Source organism: Ptychodera flava, chromosome 21 (genome assembly GCF_041260155.1).
Source record: "Ptychodera flava strain L36383 chromosome 21, AS_Pfla_20210202, whole genome shotgun sequence".
NCBI classification, from domain to species: Eukaryota; Metazoa; Hemichordata; class Enteropneusta; family Ptychoderidae; genus Ptychodera; species Ptychodera flava.
The window spans coordinates 31,929,648-31,954,234 of NC_091948.1; the positions used below are offsets into that span (position 1 = coordinate 31,929,648).

At 37.1% G+C, this 24,587-nt stretch overlaps 1 protein-coding gene across 1 annotated transcript in view; it reads left to right on the plus strand.

Moving 5' to 3' along the window:
- The window catches only part of LOC139122035 (aldehyde dehydrogenase 1A1-like), a 38,295-nt gene extending 13,932 nt beyond the window's left edge, over positions 1-24,363 (plus strand). The window contains exons 3-13 of the mRNA XM_070687401.1: positions 3,870-4,010; positions 8,960-9,086; positions 10,561-10,751; positions 11,124-11,237; positions 13,024-13,129; positions 14,088-14,275; positions 16,678-16,842; positions 17,986-18,143; positions 20,366-20,440; positions 21,478-21,517; positions 22,934-24,363. Of these exons, the coding sequence (XP_070543502.1) occupies positions 3,870-4,010; positions 8,960-9,086; positions 10,561-10,751; positions 11,124-11,237; positions 13,024-13,129; positions 14,088-14,275; positions 16,678-16,842; positions 17,986-18,143; positions 20,366-20,440; positions 21,478-21,517; positions 22,934-22,963 (1,335 nt within the window). The 3' untranslated portion in view covers positions 22,964-24,363. The remainder of the gene's footprint in view (positions 1-3,869; positions 4,011-8,959; positions 9,087-10,560; positions 10,752-11,123; positions 11,238-13,023; positions 13,130-14,087; positions 14,276-16,677; positions 16,843-17,985; positions 18,144-20,365; positions 20,441-21,477; positions 21,518-22,933) is intronic.
- Positions 24,364-24,587: the final 224 nt, after the last annotated feature.

Consider the following 24,587-nt stretch of genomic DNA (forward strand, 5'->3'; position numbering starts at 1 on the left):
GCTCAGGAATTAGATCAAGCTATTGAAGCAGTACAAACACAGCCATTGATATGTTTGATAATGTTGCTCCAAATACACAACATCAGGAACATCAAGACATTTTAGAAGGATCAAGGCCAAGTGACACATTGAGTATGTTTGCACCATGTGATGAGAGTCATTCTAAATATGACATTGGACAGGACATTGGCATCAGTACAAATAATCCCATTATTGAAGATCTTCAACAACCACGAATGGCTGATAATGAATTATATCCACTTTTACAGAAACTCAACAAGAAACAAAAAGAAATATTCTATCACATAGTACATTGGATGAAAACAAGGACAGAGCCGTTAAATATTTTGTAACAGGTGGCGCTGGTGTAGGGAAATCTCTTGTTCTCAAATCATTGTATCAAGTACTTTTAAAATATCTTTCAAATCTTCCTGGTGAAAATCCTGACAACATACACTTATTACTAGTTGCACCTACTGGAAAAGCTGCTTACAACATTAAGGGTACTACAATTCATTCAGCTTTTCAAATTCCTGCATCCCAAGGTTTTCATTATAGACCACTGACATCAGAAAGACTTAAAGGCGCCCTTCTCAATCCCTGGTTCTCGCATTAGCGAATGTGTCAACAGCCCATTAACAGTTTGTCATTCTTTTGTTTCCATTGAATATTTTATCAAGGAAATAATATTTATTAGATAAATCTGATAATTGAGTGGGGGCTTTAATACTCTACAAGCAAAATACAGGAACTTAAAAGTCATATTCATAGATGAAATCTCCATGGTTGGTAATGGTATGTTAAATTATATCAATCTCAGACTACAACAGATAATGGCCAACAATAAAATCTTTGGTGGTGTCAGCGTTGTTAGCTTTGGCGACTTATATCAATTAAAACCTGTCTTTGATGGTTGGATATTTAACGACCTTCAACATGATTATGGGCCATTGGCTGTCAACATCTGGAAAGACCTGTTCAAAATGTTTGAATTAACAGATATTATGAGGCAAAAGGATGACCAGAATTTTGCTAAATTACTCAACCGTATACGTGAGGGAAAGCATACATCTCATGACATAAAAGTTCTGCAAACTCGAATAGTCAGTGTTGATAAAAAAACTTCATCTATTGATGAGTCGACAGTACATCTTTATTGCGAGAACAGACTTGTTGATGACCACAATGCAATAGCATATGACAGACTTACAGGAATAAAAACATGTATACCTGCTACTGATACAGTCATTGGCGATGTCTCTGAGATCATAAAACACAAAACATTAGGTATTGTTGTCATGCTTCCTGCTCAAAAAACAATGGGGTTAGTTTCTAAATTATCAATTGGAACAAATCAGCGTATTGAGCTTTGCATTAATCTGTCTGTAAATGATGGATTGATAAATGGTACTCCAGGAGTAATCAAATACATCGATGGACCTGATTTGCATCATGTTACTATTCTATGGATTTTATTTGATGACGATTGTGTTGGCAAAAACCTGCGACGTGAAAAACGGCATTTAATACATGACAAAGTATCTCACAGATGGACGCCAGTTTTACAGATATCACGGCAATTTAGAGTGGGAAGACACAAAAATGCAGAAGTTGTGAGAAAACAATTTCCACTCAGACCAGCTAGTGCCAAAACAATACATCGTTGTCAAGGTGATACACTTAACAATGTGGTTGTGGACTTCAGTACAGCAAACAAGAGAAATCAGTGTCATGTACACTATGTTGCTTTAAGCAGAGTGACTAAACTTACAGGTCTCAACATAACCACATTACAAGAAAATCAAATATCAGTTAGCACTGATGTTACACAAGAGATGCAACGCATGAGAACCCATTCCATGCTACAACTCTGTTTCACATTACCATATATTATATCGAACAGATTCATTATTACTTATCAAAATGTGAGATCTCTTCATTGCCATTTTCAAGATGTTGCTAGTGATTTCAGCTTAACTTCAGCTGATGTACTAATTTGCAGTGAATCAAGACTACAAACCGGCGATCACAATGATGACTTCAAAATAGCAAACTTCAACCTTTTCAGACATGATGATAAAAACCGTCAAAACAACACCAGACCATATCATGGTATGGTTATGTACAGCAAAGAAAACACTCTTGAAGCTACCCCACAGACACTGCATTGTTTTAATACAGATTTCTTAATTGCAATACACAAAACAACATTTGGTTTAGTTCAAATAGTTGGTGTTTACAATCCACCATCATCACCTACATCAAACTTACAACATGCTCTTCTTCAGCTCATCCATACACTTGAGTACAATCTACCAACCGTGATCATTGGTGATTTCAATGTTGACTTACAAAAGCAAACACAATCTACAAGACAACTATCTGAACTTATGACAAAGCACTTCAACTACACACAAGTTATTGAGGAGTCAACAACAGACTATGGATCATGCCTTGATCACATTTACACTAACATCCATTGCATGCAAAGTGGTGTACTTGAGTCATACTATAGTGACCACAAACCAATTTGGATTGCATTGTAAAATAGAATTAAATCAAAAACTGCGGTCATACTAATTACTGCCCGTGACTACCCGTAGCTGCCTGAGAACTGCCCGAGGAAAAAGTGGGACAAAACAGGTTCAGTTTATTTCATGCCCAGCCAACCCAAAATATCATTGATTTGACGTTAACCTGATGTTTTCTCCAGCCGTTTTGAAACACTGAAGACACCGCGCTTCGAGGACGTCGCCAGCTTGACATTGAGTTCATACCATTCAGTCCGAGAGATGGTACAATAATCTCGCCAAACGCTCACAGTTTGACAGCTTACCACCCCTTGCACTGAATGGTATGATCTCACAATCAACTGTAAAGAAAAAAAATTGAAAGATTTCTGCAGTGATGTCAATTACACTTAAGGATTACTCAGCAAGGGCACTTTGCAAGACCAGTACTGGTTAGCCACTTTCATACAGAGGAATTTCTCCTTACTACTCTTACACAAAAACACTCCATTATTTCTCCGTACTACTCATACTAACTCTCTATTGCTATTTAAACTATGTCCTTCTCAATGGCTCATTTTAATCTATTTTCTTGAAAGATTTATCAAAAATAGCCATGTTGTTTATCTTTTACTTGAGTTCGTAAAAAATAAAAATGGTTTTCTGAAAGAATGCGTATATGGCTTTTCATTACTTTATGGTGATATCACTTTGGCCTATACAGTGTGAAGCACTGTACCAATCAATTGCACTTGTTATGTAAATGCTGATACAATGCCAGAAGCCAAAGACATTCAGCATTTTTTCCACCGAATTCATATTTGTAAATAAAAAGGCCGTTGTCATTGGTCTGTCATGATAATGTCCATGATCTTGATCATCACAGCTTAAAAAACTTTAAAACTATTGGCAAAAGTTTAAATTTACAGACAAATGCAATATCTATGAAAACACGTGAGCATTTTCAGTTCATGTCTGGTGTGTTACAGCAATGCAGTCTTCTCGAAATATATCTTCAGATCCATTCGTTCTCAGACTGGTTCAATGAGATGTATGGCTGTTAACTGTGTGCAATATTAAAATACTGAATGCGAGTTTACTTTTTGATATTTATCGGATACACACACTGAGTACATATATTGTTTTTTTTTTATAATGCCATCAGTAATATAACGTATCTGTGTTACAGTATATTTTAACTGGAAGATCGGAGAACTGCTGAGTTTGATCACTGTCAAAAATGTGGTAATGACATCGATAATACATTTTTATTTGTTTAACTCCGTATTTTGGCGATTAGACGATTAGCTTTGAGTACATCTACAATGACGTCGGTAATATACTTTTATTCTGTGTTAGGTCGATGTGGATATTGCAGTGAGAGCTGCCAGAAAAGCGTTTCAACTTGGCTCGCCGTGGAGAAACATGGATCCCTCCGCCAAGGGAAAACTTCTGTACAAACTTGCAGATTTGATTGAACAGGAAAAGGAATACTTGGCTGTAAGTAAGAAATAATAATTTTTCTCGACATCTTTTCAAACATCGGTGTTAAGCATTTTAATTTACTTACTTCAATTTTTCCTCATTTTTTCCGTACATATGTTAAGCCTCATCCGACTTGGGTTCTTACATTTATTTATTCATTGAATCGTCGAATCAGCATTTTTTCATCACTCGGATATTTGGATATAGTACAACTATATTTGTTTTTTGTGTTTAATTTGATTTATTTGGCAAATTATTCATGAAACAAAAACAGAGGAAGTACAAAAAGAAAACACTGAAATCAACATTTAAAAAATCACTTGCCGATTATTACACAAAATAGTTAAAACCTAATGTCCATTGTGGTACTCAAGTTAAATTAGACCAAGCAAATACAACAATTGATGTAGGACTAGCAAAAAACCCACATAAATCAAACAGTACAACAAAAGGAATATAAAATACTCTTAGCCGTCGAGTTTTGAGTACAGGTAAATTTAACCTATTTGAAAGCCCGTAAGCATTGGCTTGTGTACTAAAATACCCACGATTTAGCTCCTGAAATCAGGAATGAATGTTATATATGAGAACCAAAAGCAAGTTAACGAAAAGAATTTCAACTTCATCTGGTGTGGTATTTAGATACTATTCTCTAGTATTTTTCTTCCTTCCGCTCGGAAAATACTCGTGACGTAATGACTGTGTCACCACGAATCTAAGACGAGTGGTCATGAGTATTTTCCGATCCGAACGAAGAAATGTACTAGGGAATAATATACTTATCACATGCACATGCCAAGAATTGATTATTTTTTGCAAAATAAAAGGAGTTTTTAACAACAATTCAGCGTTTAAACTTCTGAGCTACTTTTAAAAAAAAAGTAATACGCCGGGCGAGTTATCAATCATCTGGTCGTCGGTCGCGTAGGTGAGGAACACGGCGTCCGGAGCAAATGCCAGATGACCTTGCACAACGCGTGCCTTCTGCGAAGTTTTACACGATTTCAAAGATAGCAAAGTTACGTTTTTTTCGAGAACAAAAATCTACTGAATCTCAACAGCGCCAACACTGTGTAAGGTAGCTCCGAACAGTACCCTGGTTGCTACACTTATGGAACCCACTGTGATTAATGCGACAAGCTTTTAGAAGTTTAGCATGCGGCCTTGCACTGCGCAGTTGAAACTGCATGTCTACCGCATGAAAGTACTCTGTGTGTCGAAAGTTCTGGCAGAGGTTGGATCTATACGGATACGAACCCCTATATTGGTAACAGAACTAACACATAAGGCCTCAGAATTTGTGGATGTATTATGACTGACTTTTACATATTTTCACGTCTGACAATATTTTTATCGCGGGAGGACTACGGGCCGCCATGTTGTTTGTTTACGTCGACAAGCACATCTAAGATCGACGTAAAAATATTGCGGCTCACCAAAATCGATGATATAGACGCGGTAGTCGTGACGTAGAACGACCAGAGTATAAATCCCGGTATTATCTGCTCGAGACGACAAACTTGCTTTGACTTGTGTGTGTGTGATAAGAATCATTATGACACTTTACTGTTAATTTTAAAATGTTCAGAGAAATAATTGTATAAGTGATTTATTTTAAGCTGGTCAACTCTTTGTTCACCAGGCCGTAACCCTAATTTTTTGTTGGTAAATTGAGAACAAATCTGACTAATTTGTTTTTGGAGTACTGTCAGTTTGACCCAGTAAGCTTTGCTAAACTTGAAAACTAGCCAAACCAAAAACCAAAGTATAGTCATAATGACATTGAATTGGGGTAGGGACGCCGATGTTATCGTTGTTGCTATTTTTATGATCACCATCATAAGTACAAGGAAATAAAAACTTTATAAGAATATAGGAAGGTAATTTACTCACGTCATAACATTTTGCTGGAACCTCATCAACGGACACACAGCTGCGTATAAGCTATTTTTTAAATCGGAAATGTATAATAACAAAGTTCGACAAAATAATTTTGGACGAAATACTTTTCTGGTTGATATTTGTTACTAATTTTACCATTTAACTCATTTTACCTTTACTTTGAGAGAAGAGTCAGTTGACAGTAAATTTTTATACCATTACGGTAAATATTTCAGAATCATTTGGCACGCCGTAGCTCTATAGTCACTTGAATCAGATTTATCAGAAGATTTAGAAATTTCGCCGGCCAAGCGATGTTTCTTCAGGCAGGGGATCCGAATCCCCGGTGACGGCCTGTAATCGTGTGATTGATAAGCGGCATCACATGGTTGTAAATAGCATATGATAGGCTGATCATAAAATTCATGCTTCATGATTAAAATGCCCATGAGATTCGAAAACCTCGGCTTACATTACCTCGCATTTGTTTTGTTTTCCGAAAAGGTTATGTTTGACTGACAGTAAAGGGACGGCAATAAAATTCAGACTTTAAATGGCAATTATACGTGCAAAAGTAAGAGTATCACTTCCTCAGCGATGCCGAAACCACTAAGTTTAACAGTGTTTAGCGTGGAACGGCAGTTATCTGGAGAACAGAATTTTGCGATAATACAAGCAATGTTAAGGCAATGTGTGATTTTATGGCAAAAAAGGAAGTAGATCGATATTATAGGTACCACGATCATTGCGATGTTTGGATGTCCAAATTATCCAAAAAGGATTTTTTTGTTGACTTGACATTCCAACTTTTCCTCACATAGAAACTAGCCTTGTTAGGATTATGGTCCACTAATACTACTGTTCTCGATATTTATCTACAAATGTAAGATCAGCTCAATATTTTGACACTTTCACGAAACGCATACGTGATTGGATAAAATGGCTGTCTTTAGCATTTGTAATGAAACCTAGGCCTATGTTCTGGTCAGATGTTAATGTTAAATTATGCCTGTAATTAAGTTCTAAGTTACAAAAAGCTGTTATACTATTACAAAGTGCCGTTTGACACGCCATAACAATTTCCTTCTCAGTGGGTTGTACAGTAGAGGTGGCTTTAGATCAGACGCTACAAGACAGCGTCAGATACAGAAAGTGTGTGACATAGAGTAGAAGTAAACATTCATGTACATTGAAACTATAAATATATTGTATAGTATAGCAGTCGAAAAACCCGAACTTCGATCATTTGTTCTCGCCGTGGTGTGAAGCAGAAATGACTCAATCGTTAATCGCGACGCAACAACCTGGATGCTCCGGGGTGAGAATAGAGGGAAATCGTCGGTATTGGGGGTTACACAACTGCAACAAATCGATGCCAAACTGTTCAAGTTGGATAGTGTCATATCAGTTCAATAAAGATAAAAATACAATCAAATTTGCAACACACGTGGCTGGGCCAAAAAAAGACATTAGAAAACTGAATTCCAATATGTCAAACTATTCCACATAGTGGATGCGTTTTAGTAAAAAATGTCCCCTAAATGCCTTGCTAATACTAGAGGAAGTACTTCAGATCAGGTATCAGTTTGTGTTCTCTAACAGGTTGCCAAAAGCTTAGACTTGTTCCAAGTATTTGGGCATATAAGTATCAAAACATATAAGAAATTGAAGGACAAAACATCAGCAGACCGTCGCGCTAATGGGAAGCTGTTGCGTAGATCGTGGGGTGATTGCCTTGGTTATTAAGCTGCCTAGAAAAGCCAGGTGACTGGGGCCAGTCTACCACAAGCTCTAACCATTGGACTAGGTCCGTTTCTAGCACCAAGCTCTAACTAGATGCTAATTGTGTGCAATAAACTCCTCTCTACAGAAACACAATTGTCATGTTTTACTCTACCTCCCTTACAGTGCAGTGTAGATCTAGACTTGGTTCAAGCATAGACCCTTGAGAATGTTTCAAGTCGGTGATATTATGTTAAATAAAGTCATTTCAGCAGACCCCTTGATGATACTTTTTGTTTGAAACCTTTTTGAGTTTGATCGCAGTAAAATCAGAATTACGCTTTTATCGCATCTGAACTTGCTTTGCATTTGCACATGCGTGGAGTGACGAGGATCGGCAGTAAATTTCTCCCGGAATCATCGGCACCTCAACCAGCGATAACTCTACTACGTCGCACTCAGAAAAAAACTCGCGATTTCTCTCGTACACTACTTTTACCAAATTACTTTTCTTCGAAGACTTGGATCAAGTCGAAGGGCAGTGGTACCACTGGCCATTAATAACCCCAAGAAATCTGGGTAGCCTACTTGCGGTTTCTTGCATCAATTTTAGTCGCATTGCATGGTGGCAAAAAATCACAATGCTTGTGAACGGGTGAATAAAAAGGGCGAACTTTGGATTTCTCTCTGTACCATTGCTCTCGGTTTTGTTAGCGCTAAACTTGATTGTAATAATTTTTGCTAAAGAGCTGAATGCCTCGTGGCTTGTAACGTGGGTGCACGATGCAATTTAATTTGCTAGGCGAAGGAAAGTCCATTTTAAATAGTTAGCCTAACAATTACTTCAAGTTCATTCAGAAAATGTCGTCAGCTAAAAGGTGGGGGGGGGGGGGGAACCGATCTACCGGTAAAGCCAAGCTGTGATTTTTTAGATGTCATTAGTTTGGTCTGCTGTACACATTTACATTTGTCATATTTGTTTGATGTAAGTGTGTTACTTAGTTAGTTTTTTAGTTTGTTTGTTTGTCAGCTTGTTTATTTGTTTGTTTACGTTTATTTGTTCATGAACTTGTTTGTTTGTTGTGGTTCTGATGTCTTGACTACACATATTATAGCTCAGGCTGTATTCAATCATCGATAACAACATCTCACGATTAGACACACACAGGCTGTAGATATTTAGACATAATTTTGGGTAGCCACGTGATGGCGTACTCTCGAATAAAGAAAAAAATACGTAATAACCTGAGAATTTACATCTTCGGTTGTTATAACCGTATCTGTGCTAGCATAACGATACTTAAACCTCTCCTTTTGTATTTTTAAACAGTAACACTGGAAAGTTTTTGACTTATTTTCAGGCACTTGAAAGCCTTGACAATGGCATGCGATATTTTGATGCATTGGAACAGGCAGAGGAAGGAAGCAATATTCTTCGTTATTTTGCTGGATTTGCCGATAAAATCAATGGACAAACCATTCCTGTCGGTGAGATACTATTTTGTGTTTGGTGGAGGTACAATAGGAAACATGTTAGACTGAATAGGACGACTATAGATTAGCGGACACACCTTTGGTTGCCAACTAAAACAGATTTTCTTAGGGCTCTAAGTAATGAGTACTGTATGAGTGGACTCCCCAGCTTACTTAATTTTCAAACACAGATCCTCTGTGTCCACTTATCTTCAGTTTTGCCGGCTCAAAACAAAATAAAACAATGATCTGTCCTAATCGATTGAGGCCGATGTACATTAGTAAGATAGAAGGAAAAGCCGAGACGTGGATGTAAACTTATCAAGTCTCGCTCGTATGTATTCTGTACCCTGTATACAGCACAATTACCACAGCTCGTCTTTTCAATGACTTAGACGTTCATGTTTACATGAAATTCCCGCTATTTTCACTATTGTTAACTGACTTGGCTCACAATGTTAGGCACCATAAAATTACGCAGATTCAGAGCAGGAAAATCTAGAAAGAAAAGATAGGAAAACTTCGTTGTTTTTATAGCAAATGAGCACATTGCAATGCCTTTTCTATCTTTAAATTACGAGTTTGCGATGTTCCTTTCGTAATGAAAGAATTGTATTGTAAACACGCACATATTTATGCATATTTAATTATCGTAAATTTATGGTATATATATATATATATATATATATATATATATATATATATATATATATGTCATTCACGTGTTCTATTCATAAAGTTGAAGTGATTAAAATTCATGTATTGCTGAGATGCTTAGTGCCTTTTGAAGCAGCTCTATCTGTAGTTGTGTCTGGCAAGTTATCTTCTCTAGTATCTTATATTCGGAAATGTTCATCACCTATAGGGGTTTTTCTTAATTTTCATTATATTTGTGCATTGTATAGTGTATTATGTAGGGTATAAAATAATATTGTATGTTTCTGTTAACATGTCCTCAGATTTGGTCGGTCGGTCGGGAATTTTTTTATATGTTTTTTCATTTTTATTTAAGTAAAACTAATCAAAACACAGCAAAATTTGTCATATTCATGAGTGAACTTTGAAAATGCGAAAAAAGTTAAGGGTGAGAGGGTTTTAAAAAAGTGTCGGTTGAATTACCAGAAACACACTCTTTTTCTTTTATTTGGGGGTAATGCAGCAGTCCATTATTGTAGGAGATATTCTCGTTTTTGCCGTTTTGTTGGAAAAGTAAAAGCCAACGATTATATGTCTCCTTATTTCTCATTTAGCTCTTTATGAAAAGTTATGTAGAATGACCAATCTTAGTCAAAGACTTGCATGTCGATTAACAACGATCTGCGATTTCATAGATGTTGAATTTTAGTGTATTTTGTTGGATTCTTACATATGACTCATGTTCACACCAAGGAAGCCAATTTAAAACGACAGATTTAATAGTAAATATGTAAGAATCATTAAATTTAACAATTTGCAAATTTTACGTTGCACAATTCTATCTCGTTAACAGATGGTCCGTATTTGAGTTACACTCGTATTGAACCAATTGGTGTTTGTGGCGCGACCATATCATGGAACTTCCCCTTGGGAATTACATTTTGGAAGATTAGTCAAGCTTTAGCATGTGGCAATACAGTCATATTGAAGCCATCAGAGGAAACACCACTCACTGCATTATATCTTGCATCTTTAGTTTTAGAGGTACTGTACGTTCAGATTTCATCACAATATACTTTGCCTGAATAGAGTCACTTGATAAGTTAAAGCTGAAGGTGAAGCTGAAAGAATCCTTTCGTACGCGACAATTAAACATCGAATGAAATGGTTTGCTCTTGCATGATGAAATTCGTAATCTGTAGAACATCATTTGACGTTTGCTGCTTTGGAGATGACATGAAGATTAATTACAGTTTATACATGTTGGAATGTATAATTAAAATGGTTTCATTTTTTCAAGCCGTAGGACAAAACACCAACAATATCATTTTCTTGTGAAACATAGTCACTTCACACATACAAAACAGAGCATTTGCTCGCTAATTCATCACTTTCTTCTGCGGTTTCTGTCACAAGGCTGGATTCCCTCCTGGTGTTGTCAACGTTTTACCAGGATATGGCTCGACAGCTGGTGCCGCCATTGCAGAACACATGGATGTGGATAAACTGTTCTTCACTGGAACTATTGAGGTATGACTGCATCTTAATTCTCGATCACGGTAAACAATGTGGAACGCATTCTGTGGTATCAATAGAGACGTACTATATGATCCATCTGGTGCAAACAAACTCAGAACACAATGCTGTTTTCGTTTCCCAACTAGTCACCCTCACGATTGTATGGTTGCGTGAATATGAGCCTAGAATTTGATATTTCGTACTTATTTTGTTTTAAGTTACAATAATGCCTATGTGGGACAAAAGAAAAAGTAAAGAATTATCCCTAAATTATTTCTATTGTAAATTTCAATGTTCAACAAGAATCACTATGCAGATATAAGTCGGTGTTTTTTTCTCGGAGACTCATTCATTCAATGGAAGCCCGTATTGTGCCGTGGCCACAACTCAGCTAGATGCCTAATATGCGTCTCAATCATATTAAAGCCCAATTAGATGCATCTTTTTTGGGTTTTTATTGATCAGATGGTTTGAAATAAAATGTAACTTATGTACAAATGATACTTTTTTCAAACATTTGCGACAAACGCACAACGCAGATTTTAACGATCGGATAATTTTAGAGTTGTACGTCAACAATAAGCGCAAAAAAAATCCCATAAGCGCCCGTATTTTATAGAGGAAATCCACCACTTATGATGAAATATTGATATTATCACAGTCTTCATTCGAAGAGGATACATTCATACTGTACACCTTGTGAGATCCCTTTCCGTACTGGAAGATTGGTAGTCACACTCGGTCATTTTAAATAGGACGTACACAAATGGAATAGTGTAAGCACTCTGACTGGCCTTTCAGTGACAACTCAGATTTATGGGTGAGAATAGGCCGTTTACATAACCCAAGAGTGACATTACTCTGTGTATATAGCTGTAACTTTTGGTTAATTTTTTGTGACTTTGTATTGTGTATCTACTGCAGTTCTTTGTTATACTCCCCAAAGCGTGATGAAAAGTTCAGTTTTTAGCTCATCAATATGCCATATGTGTACAGCCAGCATTGTTATTATTTAAAATTAAACTCAAGTCCGGACTAGAATTCATTTGTCATCGATAACAATGTTTACTGTCTTTATACATGCACAGAGTATATTGCAAAACAGAATATTTTATTCTAGCATGCTGTGAGGAGTAGAATAAGAAACTGCAGTTAATACTCAGAACAAAACATACTGAAAAGTTGCCCAAAGTTAATGTCCACAGTTACTGTCCTTTTCTCAATTATGTTAATTATGTACGGTTTTCCTGATGTGTGAGGGAAGTCATCCTGTTTCCACGCCTTTTTCATGTGATCGTTGTTTTTCTGTTTTACAAGTTTCCTGTAAGAGAAAATATGTCAAAACAACGCTTTCCTTCCGACCGAAAAAGTCGTCCATTCCCCAGTCTTCAGGCCTATTCTAATTTTAAGGGCAGATTTCAAAAGATTTCAAGTCGGAAGGCGAGCACTTGAATGCATTTTCAGTTTGTTAGGGGGACATTTGGAAAAATCGAAGACCTTTTGGGGGATTATCTTGTTCCTGTTCAGAAGTGTTTTTTTGAACGCAGCCTAAAGGGCATTCCCTTCTCGAAACCAATTTCAACACCGAACACACTGGTGGCTTTACCTCTGCAATTATCACTTGATGTAAACAAGGTCTTGACCTTATACCAGGCTTTTTGTACTGTTGTTGAAATTTTAAACACCTTCTATAAACTATTTCTTTTTCAGTATTATTATGAGCACTTCACTGTAGGTAGTTCATCTTGATTATCTTATTGCCGTTACTTAACCATCTAAAACTCCTTCAACTCATTAGGTTGGCAGGAAAGTGAAGATCGCTTCTGCAATGAGTAATCTTAAACAAGTGGCATTAGAACAAGGCGGCAAATCTCCAATTATCATATTTGCGGACACCAGAGACCGTATGTATGACTTATTTCTATCTCCTAGATATTTTTCTTACGTTGTTGTATTTTATAATTTCTCTCATGACGTAATTTTGTTACTTTTAAGTACTGGCTAAAGGGCCAATAGCTCTACAATTGACCATGTTTTTTTCACTATTTTTGTATCAAGACATGTTGAAACACCTACTACCTAGCTTGTTAGCACAGCTTTTATGAGAGTACAATGCAATGCTATGTTTACATTTGAATTCGAGTGCGGGCCAGATTTAGCTTATCAACAATAGCAATGCAGATCGAGACCTGGTTCGAGATCTGGTAGGTCCAGAGTAACGGACTCACTGTCAGAGGACGGTGAGTTCGAGACTCTAGCACGGTGTAATGCCCCTGAGCAAGGCTCTTTACTCCCCATTGCTCCATTGGGTTGTGAGTAAATTGTGGGTACCTCATCCTGTAACTAGGTTCCCCTGTCGGAGGATGAATATAAAAAATGTATACATGTACAGACTGAATTGACAAGCTAAATACTGTCTATCTCAACATACTTTTGGGAGTAGAACAAGTAACTGTATTTGGCATAGAATGAAAAATAGTGAAGACATTCCTCAGAAATTACTGATGAAAATCTTCTGGTCATTTAGATGAATCGAAGATTTTGAAGGTTGAGGTGATGGTAACACGTTTTTCAAACTTTCTCCAGACTTATAAGCGGTTATGTTACGATCGAATTTGTTCACCACAACGGTTTCCACCTATAATGGCAACAAATTCGCCTCGCACTCTGGACTGGTGCGTAGACCATCTTTTTGACACTTGCAATGCAAAACAATTTTATTAACCCCTACTGAGTAAGTGCACCATACCTTCTATTCTGAGGTACTCGCAGAAAGTGTTAAGATGTTATTTTCTTCAAAGAGGCAGTTTATGAATGTCCATAATAGACAAACTTAACTTGACTTCGGGTTTTTTATCTCAGTGGATGAGGCTGTGTTCATGGGTCATGATGGGCTGTTCTTCAACACGGGCATGATTTGCAGTGCTGCTTCTCGCACATTTGTTCAAGAGGAAATCTATGATGAATTTGTGAAACGCAGTATAGAAAAAGCCAAAGCCAGATCAATAGGAAATCCTCTGGTCAATACCGATGCTGAATCGGGTCCTCAGGTGAGAATTTTATATCCTTCTCATTTGACCAAAGCAAGTACCGTATGTCCTTACAAATCCCTGTGCATATTAATTAGGCTGATTTTACTGCAGATTAGTGCTACTTAATTATCAGCTTTCACAATTGTCCTGCCGCAAAGAAAGAGAAAAAGTATCATGTCACGTAAAGTTTCAGAGAGAGTGTAATATTGTTTAAATCACATGTACATTTTATGCAACATCCCTTCGGAAGAAATATAATTCTTAGTTAAAGATAATTGTTGTTCATGGTACAACTCTACCATGCATGCATCAGCAATGTAAGAGTCGGGCATGGATGATCTGTTCCATCTCATTGCTCCTGTTCGCGTATTCAAATATGTGTCAATGATCTGCGTCCTCTAAAACTTAGACTAGTATACTAGCCCCAATACAAATACTGTAACTGGGACAGAGGTTGACGAGAAAAGAAACAACCGTATCATAGGAGTCTCTCGATCGCGCGCGTTTGTTTATCTAAAGTACTGATGCCGCTGTGTACATAATTTTTGTTTTTGTACTTGACGAAGACGTCGTCAACTGCTTCATGTGAGAATAGTAAAGGTGTTGATTTCTTCGTCTCTGTGTTTTGTTGGATTGCTATAATCTTAGACTGCCACACTGCGTTCTCTTCAAAATGTTTACATCAGTGTTATGGGCGCCACTTAAAATAATTCTTCGACCTTGGGACCCTTGCAAGACACTTTCGGGCAAAAGATAAAGAAATCGTAATCAGGTACAATAAGCGACTAAGACTGACATAAAATGTTCATCTCTCTCTCTCTCTCTCTCTCTCTCTCTCTCTCTCTCTCTCTCTCTCTCTCTCTTTCTGAGCTGTATAAAGTTCTTAAATTAGCAAGTGACAGGATTAAACCGCTACATATATCTTGCAAATCGGCTGATAAAGTGAATTGTATAACTCAAAAATTGGTACAAGGCAAGAGCCTTTTAGACGTCGAGTAAGTTGGCAGCGCAAGATTGAAATTACCACAATATAATTACCACTTTTCAATTTGAGTCGATTTGAGGCAATGGGACTATTTCAGTGTACCGCCAAAACGTTATTGGTCTATTCTGTGATAAAATGAACATGTTTGGATCAATGCGTGCCAGTACAGTTTTCAGAGTCGTGATTATGTCGGTCCATTTAGCACATTGCTTTATCAGCTTTTGTAAAACAGACTATCTTTTTGTAGTAATCAGCAATTTACAATGATTCTGTCATTTACATGACGTCAAAATCCTCTTGAAAGATGTGATCAGAGACACTGAGTGAGAAATAAAGAACTGCAATTGAAAAAAAACAGCAACATTTTTGCAAACTAAACAGTGGAAAATTCAGCAATCAAAAAGTACTCGCACCATATAAAGAAATACTTGAAAGGTGAGAGAGAGATGTTAAGAGAACGTCAATTAATGCTGGATTAAAAAAAGAAACGTTCACATTAAAAGCTTCCTTGAGGGCAGTAACTGAGTGGTTAATGCAAATGGGAATAAAAATATAAAGGTCAAAGATATACACAAGGAAATCAAGATTGATGTGTACTAGACAAAAGATTTGAGGGTATGCTTAGTGTGTTCGGTGTATGTTTCTTTTAGGGAGTTACCCTATTCTAGAATGTAGCTATGCTATAACCAGTCTGTTGACCAAAGCAAAGTTTACATTGTGCTAACAGAAAGAACAAGTTAGAAACTGATCTGTTACCGTTGTATATTTGTAAGTCAGAACAGAGAAAAGTTATTGACTCTTGAGTAGATTGCTTGACAAATTATCATGAATAAATCTCCCTATTTGGTATTGAACTGATAGTTGTTCAAAATATTCAATTCCTTGAAGATCGCTCCACCGGGAGTTATGGGTGATTTGAAGGTAGCATATAGTTACTATTTTTATTTGTAACTGGGCTTGTTTGAAAAGTTTTATCTGTTTTTCCGGCTTACCGTTACAGAATGGAACTAATGGGTTAAATCTGCGATATTCGTATGTAGAGCCGTGTTAATTGCCTTGAAAAACGGCTGCAAAGATGTGTCATTTAAAATCAAGCTCGTCGTAACCAGAGCTATTCGTACGCAGATATGACATTATGTTTGAAAGGAAAAAGTGGTCGCAAGTTACACAAATAACAGCCAGGTTTTGCAAAATCTCTAGTTGAATGTTCATTATTTGATATATTTGTTTCCGAATTTCCCAAAATTAAGCCAAGTTGATCGGCGGGAGCGATCGAGACGATCTGCTGATCTGGCAGCGCAGCCTTGCGGCGTAGATTGAAATGCGCCGGCGCAATATTGGTGCAGATTATTTCTGAGAGCTTACATGCCTCAGTGAATATACTTGATAAGCAAAGAGAAAGCAGTCACATTTTGAGGACACTGTCTTTCTACAGATTAACAAGAGGCAGTTTGACAATGTTATGGAGCTAATAGAGAGCGGGAAAAAAGAAGGTGCAAAACTTGGATGTGGGGGTTGTCGTCATGGTGAAAGCGGTTATTTTGTTCAGCCAACTGTCTTCTATGATGTTACAGATGATATGAGAATCGCACAAGAGGAGGTAAGGAACAATGGAAGAATTTGAAAAGCCTTCCAACTACATATAAGGATTTTCTAACTTGAGAATGTAAAACTGACTAAGGCCAAGAAAAATAAATCCTCGCGCGCGTCAATTCAGACCCACAGCTTCAACCTTTTTTCTGCTCATGAGGAAATAAAATAAAAAATAAACCCAAAACTACGCGACGATAGTGCATTACACAGTGGTGTATAAAACAGAACCGTAAACAAAATAATTTACACTAACATTCCATTAAGAACTGTACACATACGTCACTGATATATTACGCTGTCGAATTGTGCATTGCTGCATTTAAAGTCAGACCGCAGAACTGTAGCTATACAAAATCAATAAAGCAACACTACTGGCTGTGCATTTATCTCTGCGTGCATTCCTATGTTGTTTTCATATTTTTCCCGCGTTCTTGTTGATTGAAGAAAAAATGAGAGTAAAAAACAGAGTCACCGCATCATTTTTGAAATATGTTTAGGATGAGAAACAAATTTTTATTTTTCTTGGCCTAATCAACGTGATTTTTACACGATATTTGAAAGAATGAAACAGGGTTTGTTTAACAAGAAGTTTTCAACCATTTGTATTAAGTTGTCTATACCGAACATTTTGCTTTTAATGTGTTTTGCTCTCATTTTCCAAAATGTCATTTCCCTCGAAAAAAACTGTTCTGTAGTTTCGTGGAAATTGTTCATCCATCTTGTTCACATTATTACATGACATATCTGTGACCCAATTGACTTTACATTACAATTGCTAGGGTCCCAGCCATAGCTCACGCGATTGTATTTAAAATCGATTCGTTTGAGGTCAAAGATACCTGATGAAATATGGTCAATATATGTACATGTACTGTATGTTTATTGATTTTGATGAACATACGGCGTTATCGTTTATCGTAGTTTTTAATTATGTGTATCTGTACCAATGTTAGTTAAACAGATTCAGTCACTTCAAATAAAGGAAAGTGCGTTCTGCGAAGGGCAATACGGAGACGTTATTGCCATAGTACTTTTTGAATATTGCTCACTGAAGTTTGAAAAATAAAATTATCGTAATTATGATATTTGTTTAGAAACTGTGACACAAACAATGAGATCTTTATCGTTGTTTTATGTTGATCTCTTACAGATATTTGGTCCAGTTCAGTGCATTTTAAAATTTAAAAGCTCAGACGAGGTGATTGAGAGAGCCAACAATACAAAGTATGGCCTTGCTGCAGCAGTCTTCACAAAAGATATTGATAAAGCTATCAAAGTCTCAAATTCCATTGATGCAGGAACTGTATGGTAAGTTTGGATCAAACACCATATCACATTACCCATTCTTTATATTTACCCCATTTTGCAAACAGGCGCACGTCTTGCACTTTGGCTCTTATGCTCTATTGTTTGCATAGAATAACAGCAGATGCCCAAGACATGCACCTGTGATCTTTGACCTGTCATTACGTTTAAGGTTCATTTGAGTCATACTTGAATCTAAAGTCAATCGTGCTAGGTGCTTGTTCTTGTGTTCATTTAGTGTCTGGAATAAATTGCATTTTGATAGCTGTTCAACTACAAAATCAGTATGAGCAGTAGACATGCGCCTGTTTAAGTTGTATTGATGACACGTAGAAGATCTATGTTATACAGCTGCGTGCAGCCTGCGTTGCTATCTATGTAGAGAATTTCTCACCAACTATCGACCAGACTGAAGTATGGCAGATGCATATATGTAATAAAAACAATCACACTAAGGTGTAGAGATCTGGTAAGAGTTGTTGGTATAATTGTAACTTTGAAAAGAAATATTAATTTGCATTGGTACTCTAAATATAATGTTTTACTCAATGGCTACTCTAAGTGTAATGCTACTCGGCGGAAATCTTGATCACAGAATGCTATGACGGTACTGGTAGTCTTCGCTGTTGTTTTGTGATTTGCCGGCTAACTTTATAAATGAGACAAGATTTAAATTTACTAAAAGTCTGCCTGGCACACAGTGTTTGTCGCATTGGTGTTTTATGACTTCTCTACCTACTTTGATAACATGCTACAGGTTGATTTCCCTGATGTATTGTTTTTACCTCATCTAACGTTCTTTAGACTTACTTTTCGATTGTGTTGTTGAACAAATTACATGCGCAACGACCGTATCTCCGAATGGAAACAGTCCTCGTCCGTGTTTCTGGGAGCAGTCTCAAACAATGATGAATACCTTGACTCGTTAACCCTTGGTAGTCGACAAAGGTAGCAGCCCTGACCAAATTGTGTAATATTTTAGAATTACTGATATTTAAGATAATATAAGTGTATTACTTTTCTTACCAAATATGATGCAATTGAATATTCAACAAGCAAACAAATCTGATGTCTGGTGATACTGCAAGTATAGTAGCTTTTTCCCGGAGAGCAATCAGGCTAGGGGTGTGTTTTAATTTCCGTACAGTTAATAATCATACTTGCAGTCTATGAAGTACTACACGTTAACATGTTAAGTTACATGCTTGTATTCCACGTCGTGTGTGTGTCTGTGGGAAGTTTTGGATTACTAGATATAATAATGCATCGCAATGAGAGGGTGTAACTGCTCACCGCCTCCCTTCGGGGAATACCTAGGAAGAGTACTTCGGGATATAGAAACAGAGTAGTGGCTCAAAGTCTTCAGAGATAGAAACAACGTTATTTCTTATACATGGGTGTTACATACTACCCCGTGTCGTCCCTTCTTCCTTTTGCCTTCTGCTCCCCCTGTCTTCGTAAACATATCTCTCAAGTACATGGTTATTTACATGCAAGTAAAATATAAACTCATATCATAGCCTGTACATGCGGACGTCAGGCATGATCAGAGCCTCTCACACTGCTATGTCAATATCATTATCATTTAATGGTTTTGTTTACGATTTCTTGACTTGTTGGTCATTAGGCAAAGGTAATAAGTGTAGATATTACTCGATAATATCAAGTGAATAACCTTTGTAACAAAGGAATCAGTCTTTTTATCAGTAAGGAACATTAATCAGATGAGAAATATAAAAATATTGGAGTAGATCTCACATCTACAGTGCATGCTAAAATCATTCAAAAACAAGCTGATAAATGCAGAATAATTTCAATATAGAGGGATTTTTATATCTCATAAAAACTTCATCGCGTTTCTTCTTATCCTTGCATGGACTTGCTAAGTGGCGCGAACAGAAAAATTCAAACATGAGTCTTCGCCCATTAGAGCGTGCAATAACTTCACAGTTGATAGCCCATCAGGTGGAGACTCAAACTTTGCCAAAAAAACCCAACGGCAACTGTACCATAGTGTAAAAAGTTGGTCAAAGATTCCCAAGATTTCCTTTGGAATGACTACATTAGTTTTAGTGCATGAAAACTGACGCTCAATGTCAACAGACATTATCCAACATTCCTGTAAAGATAGATTTAGAAGCATTAAAACATGCATTCTTGAGTGAGTGTACGGCATGATGTTACACTGACCAATGCGTTTGCTTTATCATTGTTTTTTGTTCCAGGGTGAACACATACAGCATTATTCACTTCGGGGCGCCTTTTGGTGGCACTAAAATGTCGGGTGATAGTAGAGACCTGTAAGTATCATTTGGAAAAAAGGGTCTTCGATGTGTATTCAACCCCTTTCATATGCTGTATACTCTAACGATCAGTTTCACAAGAGAGTTGCCGTGGAGAGTATTTCCTCTGACACTCTGCTCTCACCGGATTGGTGTACACACGAATCAGCATTTAAGTCACGTTAACAGAATCAGAGGGGTTTCTCTATCCTTTGCATGCCACATTAGCCTTCAATGCCTCTGCTGTCTTTGCAAAATGACAGAACATGAAAGGTCCCTACTAAACAGAGAATTATGGGGAAACGCGATAATCAAAAACCTATTGTCTATGAATATCTTCATCTTGCACGGTAGAACCATATCCAGAAAGCGTACCATGTGTGTTTGAAAAACAGGCAGATTACTCTAAAATTTCCGTTTGTAATATTTTCTGATAGAGTTCAGAGCAAAAAGCTGGGAACATACGCAAAACCGATATTTGGTTAAACCATGCGCGATTTTCGAAAGCAGAGAGGTGGGTCAGCAGATTCAGTACAGATAGGGTTAGATTACAGACACATATTTTCACGTCTTATCAAGCTGCAGTGTTGACATCACCCCATTGCAATGGGAGTTATGATCTTGGCAAACTCTCACTGGCACTACCTTACATTAATTCAGCAGCGTTTCTGCATACGACAAATTTGTTTGCATCAATTTTCATAATGATACGATTTTTTTTTCAATCGGCAGAACACTCGAGAACTCCCTGTTGTTTGTTAACATGACTTGTTCACAACAAATTAGGGATAGCTTGGTCACAAATGACAACCATCGATTGGCCCTAACATTTATTTGAATTGTAAAATGTAAAATCACTGAGACATTGACCTTCGTAAGCATTGTGTTTTAAGCAAGTGAATCGTCTACCATTCTGTTCTAATCTATGAACCACCGTGGTACCGAAGGTTCTCTATTAGGCAGACAGCAACACTGTCATTTGTCGAATATTATGCAAAACAATGCTCCTGCAATAGTAGCAATTAAAACATGGTTATTTTTTTTCAATTTTGCAGCGGCGAATGTGGTCTACGGGAATATACCAAAACCAAGACAGTAAGTGACTTGAATAATTGATGTGTTATACTACAAGTTATATTATGATACCAGTATATCGATGGCGCAAATACAGCGATCTGATTGGTCGAGACGCGAAAAGAACCGTGGTATATTGGCGCACAGGCGCTCCTTAGTTGGGTAGTCTGCTAAGTAGATCGATTTTCGGATCGATCTATTGATCCCGTAGTCGATATGCCCGCCACTGCAACCTAAATACTCACAAGGTGTGCAACACAGTCACTCAAAAAACACACCACCCGATTTGTAAACTGGCCGTACGCTCGCCCAAAACATTCAGAACTACACTCCCATATACCTAGTTGGATCACAAATTTAACCATCTCCTCAAAAATTATGCCGATGAATGTGTTACTCGCGTCATCTTGAAGAAATCGGCTGTGCTTTGTGACCAAGCGCGGTGAAATGCAGCCTGCAGAACGATTCTACCATATGACGTCATGGCGGGCATATCGACTACGGGATCAATAGATCGATCCGAAAATCGATCCACTTAGCAGATTACGCAACTAAGGAGCGCCTGTGTATTGGCGATATACCACGGCTGGCATACGCGTGAGCTCTCAGCTTGAGTAAAAGTCCGTTTTTGACGTTCCACGCCAGAATTTCAATATACTGTTATGATATAATAGCAATAAATCACACCAAGAGACGGTATATCACTCGATTTTGACCATTTCACTGCATATATGAACTCGCTATCGCTCGTGCATATATGTCGCGAACTGGTCAAAATCTCGTGGTATACCGTCCCTGGGTGTGCTTTATTTCTTAATCAATACATGTGGATGCTATATATACTTACTGATCCCAGATCATCTCACACGCTGTCGAAAAGAATTATTTGCTTAAAAGATGTGCTGGAGTTTTATCTATCAAGGTGATTTCAGCTTAGATCTATGAAAGGGCAGGAGTAATTATTGACACATCAAAATCATGTACATCAATTACGATTATGAAATGTATTTCTCAATAACAATTGTAAGGGTCAATAAATATAGTCAAGAAATAGAATGTATCTTTATGCGCGAGGGGAGGCAAAACAGGACAAGTTTCTGTAGTGTACACCGACCAAATCATATTTTATGAATTTGCATTCATTCCAAATAGAATAATGCTTGTTCTTTCTTCAGTTGCCGTTCGCATTCACAAACAGAAGCCTACCAGAAAAGTTCGTTTAAATGGCTCCCTCGTTCCTGATTGCTCTGTACATCATATAAGATAGTCATTGTGCAATATCAAAATGATCCAAATTTAGCAATGGTTTGGTAGTGTTTTACAAATAAAGAGTACACAACTTTGAAAGGTATCATATGATTTTCATTCTTTTTCAACATTTCAGTACAAACGTCTTCTTCCCACAAGTAAGCTTACATTATTTTTTTCATCCTGCAGGTGACCGTAAAATTGTCCCAGGATTGCTAGATGTGCAGAGGGAACAACCAAACAAAATTTGTACCAAGCTAGCGATGCACATGTACCATATTTCTGTTTAATATAGTTGTTTTAAGGGATACATATTGTAAAACTAAAAAGATACATTGTAAATCTCTCCGAAATCTATCCTTTACTTCACTTTAGATAATGAAGAATAATGTTTAATCGTGAATTTTATTTGAGAATTTTGTGATTTCACTATATCCTTTCGGTCTGAAAATCAACCCCTATGAGTCTTAAGACTCAAGGTCGTGGTTTAGTTTTAATGTTAAAGAAGAGATGTTTCTGCTTTCACTGTCAACCGAAAAAGGTTGTTTACTGACTTGACATCCTTGCACAGTACCAGCGGCTAGACGGACTGTGTACACAGTCACGTAAAGTAAATACAAAATGATTGACAGCTCCGGGTAAAACTCCCCTGTGTCGCATTCATTCAAATCATCGCGGTCACACGTTTCATGTGAGAACAGAATACAAATTATTGTGTCCACCCCACTCACACGTACACAAATCACATATTTGAACCACGTCTACATTCCTGCCAAAATCAAAATGTTGCAAGCCGGACAATTTTTTCTGCGGTCAGAAAGCATAATACTACTTTAAAAGTTCAAATTTGAAAATTTGGAATCGTATTGCCTGGAATTTAGCATCTGCACAGTGCCCTTCCTGCATATTCAAAAGATATAAAATATATGCCGTAAAGTTACTAATTGGCTATCGTTTTGCCATATACCATAAGCATTCATTTATTTGATCATGTTTAATCGCATTTCCAATACCTTTGTACGCGTTCAGTTAATAATTTTGTCAGTTTGCTACAAATTACGATATAAAAGAGTGGAAAAGGATATACAGCGCCGGGCACTGCAAGTGAAGCATATGTTATGTAATCTGAGTTTTGCAGAAGTGTGGTTGCTATAAGGTGTTTTAAATGAGAACGTCATTTTACAAACATTTAACGAGCGTTGTCAAAATGTACAGATGCAAAATATCATGTCTGACCTTCATGTTAAATCCGTAAGTAAGTTGAGTACATCATTGTTATTTAAAATATAGCCAAAGCATGGAAAAATATTTGTTTTTAATAGCAAAGAAGATTTACAGAAGTGCTTTGACTCGCTTTCGACTATTCAGTCATGTAATGCGCATTAAAAACAATGTACACAGGAGTACCCACTAATGCGTGATCCTGGGATTGAGAACGGCGGCTTTAAGATTTCAATCAATCCTCTATATGCCAATTGTATTTTTTACATGGTTTATAGAGCCCGGTAAAAAGAGGATTATATTAGGAAATAAGTATCAAGTTCTAATTCTGCTCATTGTAGGACACTATGTAGCGTACCGCAGTTGTCTGAAACATTAAAGTCATATTACAACCATAATGGAACCATGGAGTATATATATGGTAGTAAATTAAGCTATACTTTAAACCAAGGAACAGTCTGTCTGTGTGTGTGTGTGTATGTATGTATGTATATATGTATGTATGTAAAATATGTATGTATATGTATGGATGTATGTATACATGTATATATATGCATGTATGCCTATTCGTATCAATGTATATGTATGTATGTGTCTGTATGTGTCTCAAATGTATGCATGT